The sequence below is a fragment of the Talpa occidentalis genome, unplaced genomic scaffold (assembly GCF_014898055.3).
Source record: "Talpa occidentalis isolate TD23 unplaced genomic scaffold, MPIMG_talOcc4v2.1, whole genome shotgun sequence".
In the NCBI taxonomy this organism is placed as follows: Eukaryota; Metazoa; Chordata; class Mammalia; order Eulipotyphla; family Talpidae; genus Talpa; species Talpa occidentalis.
Genome location: NW_026555331.1, coordinates 87,479,133 through 87,491,929, shown reverse-complemented (window position 1 = coordinate 87,491,929; position 12,797 = coordinate 87,479,133). Strand labels below are relative to the sequence as shown.

General features: G+C 52.0%; 1 protein-coding gene across 1 annotated transcript; it reads left to right on the top strand.

Annotated features, from left to right (window-relative positions):
• The first annotated feature begins 3,793 nt into the window (after positions 1-3,793).
• On the top strand, positions 3,794-8,233 carry DLX5 (distal-less homeobox 5). The gene is made up of 3 exons (XM_037512900.1): positions 3,794-4,452; positions 6,284-6,468; positions 7,545-8,233. The coding sequence occupies exons 1-3, from the start codon at positions 4,098-4,100 to the stop codon at positions 7,872-7,874; spliced, it is 870 nt and encodes a 289-aa protein (XP_037368797.1). The 5' UTR covers positions 3,794-4,097; the 3' UTR covers positions 7,875-8,233.
• Positions 8,234-12,797: the final 4,564 nt, after the last annotated feature.

The window sequence follows — 12,797 nt, the reverse complement described above, 5'->3', positions numbered from 1 at the left end:
ACCCCTGCCTGCGATATGCCTGGTAAATCTAAATAAAAGAGCTGCAAAAGCCACTGAGGACTCTGACTCCTCCTTTACCCAGTCTGCTGGATCAGAAAACCTGCACCGTGGCCATCCCTGCCTCTACAGATGTGTTTGAGATATCTGGGACGTAAGGTGTTTAAATGGATGTGACCAATAAAGATGTAATATGGTCAGTAGCCCTGAGGGCATTTTTCACTGGAAAGATAAAAGCAATGGCTAAAACATTGCAAATAAAAGAAGAAATAAACCTGATCTCAAAGCAGGAATTTTAAAAAACAGGTAGACAGTATGCTGATAAAAATTCTAAATTAAAAAAAACATTGTTTATATCAAGTTTGCAGCTATAATGCTAGTATCACGTTGTAGCATCCTTTATCTCCCTGAATTATGTACATTGAAAGATATATACAATGTGTCCAATAAAAGGAACCGTAATTTCTATATTGAAAAGATCTTAAATTCATAAATTAAATATTTTCAAGTTCTCTGATTTGTCTGAATTTCAAGCTCAAAGGCTTGAAAGTTCTATTTTTGGTATCTCTATGAATAAACAGATTTCCAGATGGGCAGAGAGAAAACTAAGTTAGTGCAGTTATTAAAATTATTTACACACACACACACAAACACACCTTTCCCTGGCACTGTCCCCACAAACTAGTAGCTTTCTACTTCATAGATATACGAAATGATTGGCAGTCACCAGAGAGCCTTATGTAGCTACAGGAGGTTTGACTCTCCAGAACTGTCTAGGAAATGAGGGTCATCCTTGACTATTTCCAGTCTTCTCAGATGAGGGGATTGAACACAAGACATTACTCCCCCAAATCACAGGATGTGGTGCCGAGACCCAAAAAAAGTGATTCCGTGGAAGGGGAAAAGAGTTTGAATGTGCACGGAATTAAGGAAAGGAACGAAAGGGCGTGAGAGTGGGGAGAAAGAGTTGCTGGAAGCTGAGAGAAGGAAAGCCACGTGGTAATGGATTCAAACCTGCAGGAGTTGCCTACGATGTCAGCCCCAGGACAGAGCTTCAAGTGCGATTGCTATTTGCGCGCTGCTCCTCGCGGACACTGGGTGGCGCTCATGGTAAAGACTTGCACTTCTCTTAGGGTCCGTTCCCCACTCCCCCTCTCGTCCCTAGCAAATTTCGGCTACTAAGACATGCAATCACCCATATTCTTCCTGCGTCTCTCAGTGGGGAGCGCTCTTGGCGATATTTGGTACTGTGGGGCCTGTGGGTGGGTTTTGAAAGAGCGTTCCTCCCGCTGGTCTTAGGACAAAGTTCGGGGTTTTGGTGTTAGACTATCCTAAGTGCCAGCAAAAGTTGCTACCATGAGAGCTGGGCTATTCAGTGCGTGTGCACGAAGAGTGTGGGTCCCACGCCCTCACCAGATCCCGGGGAAAGACTGTGCATAGCGCCAGTAGAGCCACGATGACTAAAATGTGAAATAAAATGGGATTGAATTGTCAAAAGATTCAGGCTCCTTTTAACTCAGTGTTTCTTTTCCCTCCCGCTGCTTTTATGAGTAGGGGGAAGCTGGGTCAACCTGGAAACGAAGCAGAACAAAGTCAAGAAAATCGAGGCTCTGGACCTTCGGAGATACACCCCAATTTGGGGGTCTCACCCCAAAGTGCCTCCTACAAGTGACTGGAGTCTGGAGGGCAGAACAACCTTAGGCATTGAAACAAAGAAATTAAATTCTTCCCTCCTGCCCCCATCCTCTTCTTTAATGGAGAGGGAAAGTGAAATCCAGCAAGGTCCAGAAACTAAATTTCCAAATTTTGCCCAAATGCAGCAGCTTCCAACCCCATTCTGGTTGAAATCTGCCTTCTCAGCAAGGGCTTATGGACATTGCTAAGAACACCCTATTCAGCATTAACCATATTGACCTTATTCCCTTCCACATGGTAACTTTTAAATCTGTAATAAATGAAAAACGCCAGGAGTGAGGGCACCAGTGGAAAGCCATCCTGCTCCTAGTGCCACTAGCCTTTGCCTGCAGGTGCTTTGAATCATCCCCTGACATTGATTTGGGGAAGTGACTCGTGTAATTAAATTACAGGACGACTGTAAAGTGACTCGATGGGCGCCAAGAACTTCTTCAGAGCAGAGGCCAGGACTGCAAGCCCTCCGGGGTAGAAAGCATTCCCCGGACACGCTGTAGTTCATCTTAATCCCAGACTAACTTTAATGGGTGAACAGTTATGCCAAAAATCGACAACATGGGGTGAGGATGGGTGGATAGCCGTGGTTCTGTACACAGAGCATCTAGCTCAGAGATGATCTGAGCAGCGTTGGCCACACTGCAGCAGAATGGGGGAGAGGGAGTGGTGTGCAACCCTGTGACACACACACACACACACCCCTTCCCTAAGGTCATCAGCACTGAAGTTGCCCCCAAAGAGCAGTGCTGTGGCCTCCGCTTGCTTTGGAGTTCTGGGGCTAGGTTGTCATCCTGTTCCAGGTTCCAGATGCCTCACTGCTCTTCCTGCCAGCCTGCACTGGGTATTGAGTAGATCCACAGGCAAAATAAGGCTAACCTAACGTTAGACACAATTAGTGCACACACTTTCTTCTTCAGATGGGGGAGGGAGGGAGATGGAGCTTCCAGATTCCTAGTCTCCCACCACCTGGAGGAAAATGCTTGCAGGGCCCAAATCAGGATTCAACTCTGGAGCTGCCTATTTGAGAGCAGGGGAAATGGAGAGTGGTGAAATACCACAAATACCAAGTGTTTGATTCCTGACCCCTTTACCTCTTTTCTTATGAGCTAAAAAATCTTGGGGCAGGGAATAAAGGCATGGAAGGTACGGAAACCTGGACCTGGGGAATGGAAAGGCAGAATGTCCAGTGCCACATCCATGAGCTGGGAGAGGGAAATCTGTGGGCTTCATTCAGCTTACCAAAAAGAGAAGGGGGCTTAGATCCACATATACTTCTCATTCTTGGGGTTTCCACTTAGTCCAGGAGGAATAATTAGTCCCAAGCAGATTATTCCTTTTTTGCAAGTCTTTGACCAATGAATATAGTTACAGACTCTCTAGTCCAATGGCATCCAAATAGACAATAATATTGAACAAAATGTGGGTCTGCCCACTATTCTTGGGGGCCAGCAACAAAGATTGGGGTATCATACTCCATTTGTGCTCAAGACAAAGATGTTTAAAAAAGTCATTGTAAGGATTTAGGGTTTAGGCATCCTCTCTGCTATTAATGGATGAATGGAAACATGCATCCTTGAGCACCCCTATCCAGCCCTTGCCTGAGAAATACTCACGTGGTGCAAAGGATATCTGTCAGTCTTTCCCCAAAAAGTAAATTTTCAACACACGTAAGTTACAAATTGGTTCCCAGCATCCCACTAAAAATACTGTTCTCTGTCCCACCTCACCTTCCCCTGGCATCCCTGCTCGCCTCTTGGACTCCCCGGTTCACTATCAGTGTTCAATTCCACCCTCGCCCCTGGAGCAGCCCACAGGAAAGACCATCGCAGACCTCCTTCCCAAAACACGTGCGCTTTCTGAAACAGCTTGCTGATTGGAACACTTTTGTCTCCAGACATTACAGAGCTGAGTGTTGGGGCTTCTGCGTTGTCTTTGATATTCACTGAAAACAGATTGACTGAGACCCCCCCCATCCCCCAACAAGCAACAACACACAGACACGCACGCACGCGCGCGCGCGCACCCTCACTCCCCCCCCCCCACCCCCGCTTCCATTTTTTCTCCCTCTTTTTTTAAGCAATGCTTTGTTGTGCTAAAACTAGTTGGACGAGTTAGGGTGTTGCTGCTGCTCCGGAGGCCCTGGCCAATGGAACCCGATCCACCCCGCTGTGCGTAAGCGCGCAATTAAGGATTTAACCAAGGCTGTGCTGCGCCTCAGCCAGCAGTCAGCCCGCCGGAGACCGAGCCTCCGCGACTCCCAGCTTCCTCCTCGCCGCCGCCGCCTTTTCTCCTCCTCCTCCTCTTCCTCCTCCTCCCTCAGCCATGTCTGCTTAGCCCGGAGCCGCCCCACAGCCAACTTCGGCAGCAGCCGCCGCCACAGCAGCCCGGACAGCCGCCGCCGCCCGCGCGCAATGACAGGAGTGTTTGACAGAAGGGTCCCCAGCATCCGATCCGGCGACTTCCAAGCTCCGTTCCAGACGTCCGCAGCCATGCATCATCCGTCTCAGGAATCGCCAACTTTGCCCGAGTCGTCGGCCACGGATCCCGACTACTACAGCCCCACGGGGGCCGCCCCGCACGGCTACTGCTCTCCTACCTCGGCTTCCTACGGCAAAGCGCTCAACCCCTACCAGTACCAGTACCACGGCGTGAACGGCTCCGCCGGGAGCTACCCTGCCAAATCTTACACCGACTACAGCTACCCCAGCCCCTACCACCAGTACGGCGGCGCCTACAACCGCGTCCCGAGCGCCACCAGCCAGCCAGGTAAGATGCAGGGGGAGCCCGGACTCGGGAGGGCGAGGCGAGGTGGGAGATTCGGGGCCGCGCCGTCTACTGCAAGGGGGGAGCCCCTGGCAGGAAGGACTTGGTGTCGGAACTTTGCAACCCAGAGAGGTGTCTGGGCCATTATTTTAGGATTCCTAAGACAAGACTGGGGGTGGGGGGCAGGGGGTCGGACCGGAGTCTCCCTCCGTCTGTACCCTCAGGGAGGCCCTCAGTCGCTGGATTGCCAGCTTGACTGGTCTGGAAGCCAACTCAGCTGGAAAGGGGGTAGGGGTGGAAAGAAGAATCCAGGAGCCCAAGTGGCCTTTGCGTAATAAAGGGGAGGTTAGTTGCAAACAATCCTAGCCCGCGTGCTCCGGTCGGTGCTAGTGGAAGTCCACCTCAAAGACTCTGTCGGGATTAGTGTGAGCAGCCACCAGCCAGCACCGTGTCCGCACTGGGAGCGCGAAGTGGGGGTGGGAAGCTGGAGGGCTGTAGCCAGCCCCAAGAAGAGCGCGCCCAGGGCCTTGCGGTTTATCCAAGGCATTTCCAAAAACAAAAAGCCATTTAAAGGTAGAAGAGGGTTGCTCAGGGGTCACATTATTGGAGCGATTTTTTTCTCTTTCCGTAGGTGCCTAAAATTTATCCCTCCCCCCTCCTTTTTGCCCCTCTGCTTGAAACTTAATTGGAGAGTTTAAGAGGGTGCGTGCGCTTGGGCAGTAAAAGAGAGGCATGAGGTCTCCTTGGAGAGGTTTTACTGCTGGTCAGGTTTGATCTATTCCTAACAGCACATTAATAATCCTGCTAATAGTAGCACCCCCTATGCTGGCAGAGTGGAGACCAGAGTCCTCATTCCCCACCCTTCCTCTCCCAAGAAAATCTCTCTCTCTCTCTCTCTCTCTCTCTCTCTCTCAGACCAGAGATGGACACTTCTGATAAGGTGGTAATTTGGGGGAAGGGGACATACAGCCCCAGGGCATGTTTGTAAAACATGATCTGGGAAAGTCTTCCACCCCTGACGCTCACGTCTTTTAGAAATTCCTCCTGACCTGCGCCCCTTTCCTACGAAACACTCCATCATCAGTTCCTTGTCAATTTGTCGCTCTTGGTGAACTTTAAAAGAGAGCCTGTGTGGAGTGTCTTCGTTCCTTTCACTGTCCCTCTATTTCCTGCACAAGTGAAAGATTTTTTCCTTTTGGCTAAGAACTTATTAAGTCTATTTGTAAAAGAAACCAGACACATCTGTGCCCTCGCCGATCTGCAGGGAGATTATGGGGGCTGCATAATCGGCCCTCTGTCTCCAGCGGCCCCGACTGCTTGCTGCGGAATTGAAGGAGCATAGTTTGCTTGTGGGTCTTTGAACTTTGGAGACCTCGGTTAGCGTCTTCCTTGCCCATGCGTCTGGCCTCTGCGGGCGCCCGAACAGACGCTGACAGAAGGGGGGTCACGGCCCAGGGCCTCCCCTTTTAAGTTCCGGGAGGGGCTAATCATGCTCACCCCAGAAACGCGGGTGAGCACAGGGTGGGCTTAAAAACAAGTCCGGGGGAATCGGCGACCTCTGCAAAGGCTAAACCCTGGACTCCAAGAAGGGAACCCGGCTGTTAAGCGCGGTGCAGAAGCCCAAGAGAACCTGAATGAAGAGCAGGGAATCATCAGCGACTACCTGGCTTTTCCATTGTTGGGGGGAGGAGCATATTTCTGTGGTCTTGTGAAGTGGTTGTGCTATCGGGAACTAGTGCAGGCTGCACGGGAGGAAATTCAAGGACTGTGCATGTTCTGCAAAGGGGCCATTGTCTGCTGACAAGCTCTAATCTGGTCTGTTTTGATTATTTAGAGAAAGAAGTGGCCGAGCCCGAGGTGAGGATGGTGAACGGCAAACCAAAGAAAGTTCGTAAACCCAGGACTATTTATTCCAGCTTTCAGCTGGCCGCGTTGCAGCGAAGGTTTCAGAAGACTCAGTACCTCGCCCTGCCCGAACGCGCCGAGCTGGCCGCCTCGCTGGGACTGACGCAAACACAGGTAAACCCGGCCGCTGCGGCCCCAGCCCCGCCTCGGCTGCCCGTCTGGCCGCATCGCGCGGGTCGGCCCCGTCGGGCTGAGGCCAATTCGATAGCGCTCGCGAGGCACTCTCAGAAAAAGGAAAGACACCTACCCCGCGCCCTTCCCTCCGAGAGTCAGGCCGGGGGTCGCCGCCAGGCGATGGCGAGCAAGGGATGGAGGCGTCGTGGGTCCCGAGACGTCTCCCATTTCGAGCTTCCGGGGGCGAGGGGCCAATTTCCTAGATTGAAAACAAGGAGGGTTTTTTTCCCCAGGACGCTCTCGCTGCCTCGGGAAGCCGCCTGATTCTGTGCACAATGCAGTCTCTCTGGGTGAGCAGGGCCCCGCGGCCTCACGTCTCGAGGAGGCCGAGGACGTCGCCTCGGGTCAGAAAAGCAGAAGGGTCACGCCCAGCTCCCGCGGAGCTTCAGGCCTCAGCACCCTAGGGTCGTGAGGTAGGGCGCGGGGGGCGCTGTTGTACGGGGAAATCTTTCCCCAGTCCACCCGTGCCCCTCACTCCCACTCCAACCCGCACGGGCCCGGTAGGAGAGGAAAGTATATTTGACTCGCCGCCCACGAATGCAAGCGGATTCTGACCTCGAGGAGCTGAGGAGGGGGGTGCAGGGAGTCGGTGGGAGATTGGGAGACTCTTCCTTGCCCTTAAGGCTCGCGCTGAGGCCGACCCCGGGCCCCTGGCGCGCCGCGCCGCAGCCATTGTTCCCGAGGCCTTCGCCGGGCGCCTTCCGTGCGCCTCGCCCGGGCCTCGTGCGCGCACGCCGCCGCGGACACTCGCGCCCCTCCCAGCGCAGACAAAAGACTAAAGCCTTGGGGTCGTGCCCTCGCGGCGGCCGGTGCGCGCCCAGCCCTCCAGGGCGCCCTCTGGGGTCAGCCTTCTAGGCTGGGCCTCAGGTCCGGCCCCCTGACGGCAGCCGGCGAGCTGCGGGCAGACGCCGGAGCCAGGCCGCTGGGGAGCCGAAGATGCCTCGGGTCGCAGCCCCGGGAAGGCGCGGGAGGCCTCAGAGTGTCCCGGTAACGTGTGCCTTTGTTCCCCCACCCAGGTGAAAATCTGGTTTCAGAACAAAAGATCCAAGATCAAGAAGATCATGAAAAACGGGGAGATGCCCCCGGAGCACAGCCCCAGCTCCAGCGACCCTATGGCGTGTAACTCGCCGCAGTCTCCGGCGGTGTGGGAGCCTCAGGGCTCGTCCCGCTCGCTCAGCCACCACCCTCATGCCCACCCGCCGACCTCCAACCAGTCCCCCGCGTCCAGCTACCTGGAGAACTCGGCTTCCTGGTACCCGAGCGCTGCCAGCTCGATCAATTCCCACCTGCCGCCACCCGGCTCCTTACAGCACCCGCTGGCGTTGGCCTCCGGGACACTCTATTAGAACGGCCACTTTCTCTTGCTCTCTTTTTTGGGACTACTGTGTTTTTGCTGTTTTAGAAAAATCATAAAGAAAGGAATTCATATGGGGAAGTTTGGAAAACGGAAACAAAAAAGATTCATGTGTAAAGCTTTTTTTTTTTTTTTGCATGTAAGTTATTGCATTTCAAAGGACTCCCATACCCCCTTTTTTAACAGACGAACTTTTTTGCGCAACTGTGGACACTATCAATGGTGCCTTGAAATTTATGACCTCAACTTTTCAAAAGACTTTTTTCAATGTTATTTTAACCATGTAAATACGTGTAGATAGAGGAATTAAACTGTATATTCTGGATAAATAAAATTATTTCGACCATGAAAGCAAAATGGTTTTAAAAAATACTCCCCTTGTCCCCTTATAATGGGGCTAGTGAAGTTTTATGCAGGCAATGAAAGGAAGACACATTCTGCAGAGGTCCAACAAGGCACAAAGGAAAGCAGAAATTGGGGACTGCATGGATGCAGAACTGTACATGTGTATTTATTGGATCCTGTACTTTGTATGTCTATATCCATAGGTGGGCTGTTTATAGTACTACCATATGATATATATTTAGGTGGGTGTTCGGGGGTTTATTTTTGTTTGTTTTGTTTTGTTTTTGCCTAACCAGAAAAAATTTTTTTGATAATTTTAACTTTAACCCCAAATTGTTTCAGGTAGAAAGTAATGCTGGAATCTAAACACATCCCTTCCACCCTGTGTGTGAGTAAGAAAGCAACAGAAATCCCTCAATAACCCCTCTGAGTTCTAAGCTCAAAGCAATTATCTTGGAAAACTGCACCCCCCCCCATCAGCCTCTGTGTATTGCCAGAGCAATTAGACAAATTACACTCCCTTCAAAGGGAGCTTCCAGAGATGAGAAAATGAAAAGAAGAAATTTCCCCTTATTCCTATTATATATATATATATATATATATTAATCTGAGATGTTTGTCACATGACAAATGGTAGAGCAATGGAATCCTGGGTGTATGATCATAAATTTCTCTGAGTTCTTTGGGAGAAAGGCAGGTATCAGAGGACTTGAGAACAATGATGGGCCAAAATCAGTAGCCCAGCAGGGCAAAGGGAGGGGAGAGTCAGAGGGGAGCATCCCTTCCCCTACCAAGTAAGGGAAGGAATGGAAGCATTATGGGCCCATGTTGATTCCATGTTGATTTCCTTTCATGTGAGGTAATATTCTTAATATAATATTTTTCTCTATTCTCTTCACCCCTCTGGCTTTTTCAGTAAGGAGTGTCGTCTGCTCTGCTTTTACATAAAACGGTGGCAAAGCAGGTTCCAAACCATGGGAAATTGAATGTGTTTGCAGGGATTTCTCCTTTGTAAAGTCTTCCTTGGACCAGAGAGGAGGCTTGCAACAACCTTGGGCTAAGGCAGGTCCTTCTTCCAACACCTTTGCATATAGACATCAACAGTGTGACCAGAGCTACCTGAGTCTAGATATGAGATCCCAGGCCTGAATTGCAGACATATCCTCAGACTGTTATTTAGTGCCCCTAAATCTGTTTTTTGGGGGATAACAGGAGCAATCATATGTTGGAAATTACAAGATGTATGAGAAATATTTTACAGCTAGGAAGTCGGCAGCAATAAATGTGACAAAAGAGCTTGGAGGGGGGGATTAGAACATAAAAAATTACATCCTGTCATCTGAGGATTTCTTAGACCTGAAAAGGCACGCTGTGAGCCCTGAGGGGGATTTACCTGTGTGTGTTCCCTCTCCTTTCTTTTCTCTTTCTCCTTTATTTCTTCTTTCTCTCCCCCCTTTTCTTTCAAGCCTGCCTGTTTGGAACAGTTGGGACTTTGGGGGAGTCAATGGTTTGGCGGGTCTCTCAGGCGCCCTTCGCCCGACCCTGGGGCAGCATTCCGGCTGCGATCTGTGCGGATCTGCGGACCCTCCTCTTCCCCACCCCAACGCCTCCACCCAGGTTTTCCCTCTCTCTGTGCCACTGGTGCCGTGCGTTCTCCGAAGAAGTTCCGGGAGGCGAGGCACTTGGGGCGGGGGGAGTCTTAGGACGCCCCACTTGGTTTTCCGAACTGGCAGAGAATTGGAGGATGGGGGAAGAGGTGGCAGGATCTATTTCCTGCTTTTTCCTTCTTTGCTAGTAAGGATTTCGGGAGTTTCCATTACACCTAGAGCCAGCTCTTTCTTTCGTGCAAATCCGGCCTGGGGAAACCTGCGCCAGCGGTTTCCAGAGAGCGGGCGCCTCTCACTGATCCCGGAGCGTGTTTGGGGGATATAAGGGGGCGCACCCACTGTAGAATTCTAACATTTCCCACCCACCGGCTGCCTGAGAGCGGTAAGAATATGCTTGGAACATGCCTTCTCTTTCTGCACATGCAGAGGCCAAATATTTTCCCAGCCACCCGGTCTTTTCCCCACCTCCACTCCTGGCATGGAAAAGGAGATCCTTTCACTACTATCCCCATTCGCTGTCAAGCAGCAGGAAGGGTGAATTCGGACACTCTCAGAAAAACGAGAGAAGTTCTTCACTCTTTCACCTCCAGCCTTGACACTTCTTGTTAACAACGCCCAAGCCTCCTCGCGATGCCGGCATGCCAAACGTCGCGCGATAGACTTGGTTTCAGGATTCCTTCCCTTGGGTTAACCTCACTTCTTCCACTGCAATGGTTTCTTCTCTTGCGCGGGACTTTTTTTTTTTTTTTTTAACTTGGTCCGGGAGTCGTGGACAAAAATATTCTGACAAATCAGTCTGCAGCGGGTTTTCCCTGGCACCATGGGGATTCTCCCGGGGGAATTTAACTCCCTGCAGTCCTGCGCCCAAGGATGTAAAAATAACAGATCCTCAGCTAAGTCTAAAAATATCTATGTGCTGTTTCTCTCCTTTGCCTTCCCTCCTACCCTCCCTCCTTCTAGCCATTGTTTATTCCTATGTCTAATATAAACGTGTAGCATCCCCCCAAATATTTTTGGGTCTGCCAGACCCCACTTTCCTTGACTTCACTGGCCATCTCCTCTGCCTGCCCCTTCCAGTCTCCACTTGCCTGCTTTTCAGACTAGTGCTCCCAAGCTGAATCAGTCCCACTGTAAGACTTAATTTTATTTCGGTGGATCTCTTCAAACACACACACACACACACATACACACACACACTCCCAAGCTCCCACTCCTATCTCAGACCTCCTCACAAAGCCCAGGAGGCCCAGGACTGCTGGCAGGGCCAGTGCGATTCCTCGGGTGCCCGGACAGCCTCCAGGGCCCTCCAGTAAGAGATCAGATAAATTGGCCTTTGTTTGAGGATTGCTGCCCTACGCCCCCCCTTTTTTTCCTGGCGGCCACCTCCTTGTGGAATAGGGGGGTGGCCTAGGGAGCCGAGAGAAGTCGCATTCCTGTGGGTGCCAGGCGGCTCCAGTGCTGAGCCACAGGGCCTGAGACACACACACATGGAGGAACCCGCAGACCTCGCTGCCCTTGATCTCACTCTCTCCCCCTCCCGTCGGGGCACCCACCCGGGAGCCTGTCCACCCACACTCGGATCCACCCAAGCCTCAGCCTGGGACAGGAGCGTGTTGACCCGCACTCTAACACACGCACACACCCCCTCGTGGCGACACAGGTCAAGCCAGGATCTCGCCGCCTATACCAATTCTTTCTCTTATCCACAGCTCCTATCCCACAATCCCCGACTCTCTCGCTGGCTGGCCTCCTTTAGCTTCTTTGATCCCAACGGACGCCCACCGCTCTCGGGGCCTCCGGCCGCGCTGTCTTGGGAGTCACCCACAGTGCGCCCAGGCCAAGTAGTGGTAGCCTCCTCCCTGAGGGCCCTACAGCTTAGCCCGCCTAGGCACTGCTCCGTCTCCTGAGCTCTTGGGGGTGCCTCCGGCAACCCTGGTCACTACCCCCTCTCTTGCCCACCCCCCAAGTCCTCCAACGCTTCCTTTTATTCGAGGAGAGGGACCTTTAGGGTTATTCAACCACCACTCTCCTGCCCTCCCCTGCCCGCAACCCCTTGGATGGCGCGCCTCCCCCTGGCCACTGGGATCTCGCCAGCCCGGAGCTCTCCAGCTCTCCCGCGAGGCACGCCCTGAGGGTAGACGCCCTCCGGCACCTCTGGGAAGCGCGCCACGCCGGCGGATCCGCCCGCGGTCACCCCTCTCCTCCACCCTTAAGCAACCCTCTACCCCACCCCCACACACAAGCAGCAGTGAGTGGAGACTCCCGCCTCCCTGGAGGTTGGGGAGGGGGCGCTGCGATTTGCTCCCCCCACCACCCCCCTTAGCTCGCGACTCCAGGTTGCCCGCGGTCCTCGCATACCGTGCTTGATTTTTTTCAGTCACAGTGAACTCTGGGCCTCGAAAACAGCCCAGATAGCGGTAGCACATGTGTGATTGGCTAAATATTTCTACGCAGCCCTGTAACCGCCCCCCACCACCCGCATTTTCTTTTGCATCTGACAAGTTTTTAGTTCCCCAGTGGTACAAGGCTGAGAGTATACATTGTATCTACTGCGAGGGGGTGGCGGGGAGAGAACCATCCCTTTCAATCATCCAGTATTGCCGGCTGTAATGTAATAATGTTTTATAGGTCGAGTTCTAACCGTGAAGATAGGAACCAGGAGAATTAACTTGAGTCTCTCTTTAAAGGAGATGAGAGTCCTGTTAGGCAGCAATTAAATGTTTCTGCTCCTTTGTTCGCTGGAACTTCTGATTTATGGGGATCTGAAGGCGTTTCTTTGCCAAAACTACATGTATTATTGAGTCTGTTCCACATCCTAAACCAAGATTTATATAAAACCGTGAAATACCACACATTACGACCTTTCCCCACAGGAAGGAAAAAAAATGGCTTCATAACATCAATGCGCGGGCGCGCGCACACACACCCCCCGCTTGCAAGTTTCATAACAATTCTCTGTCGAA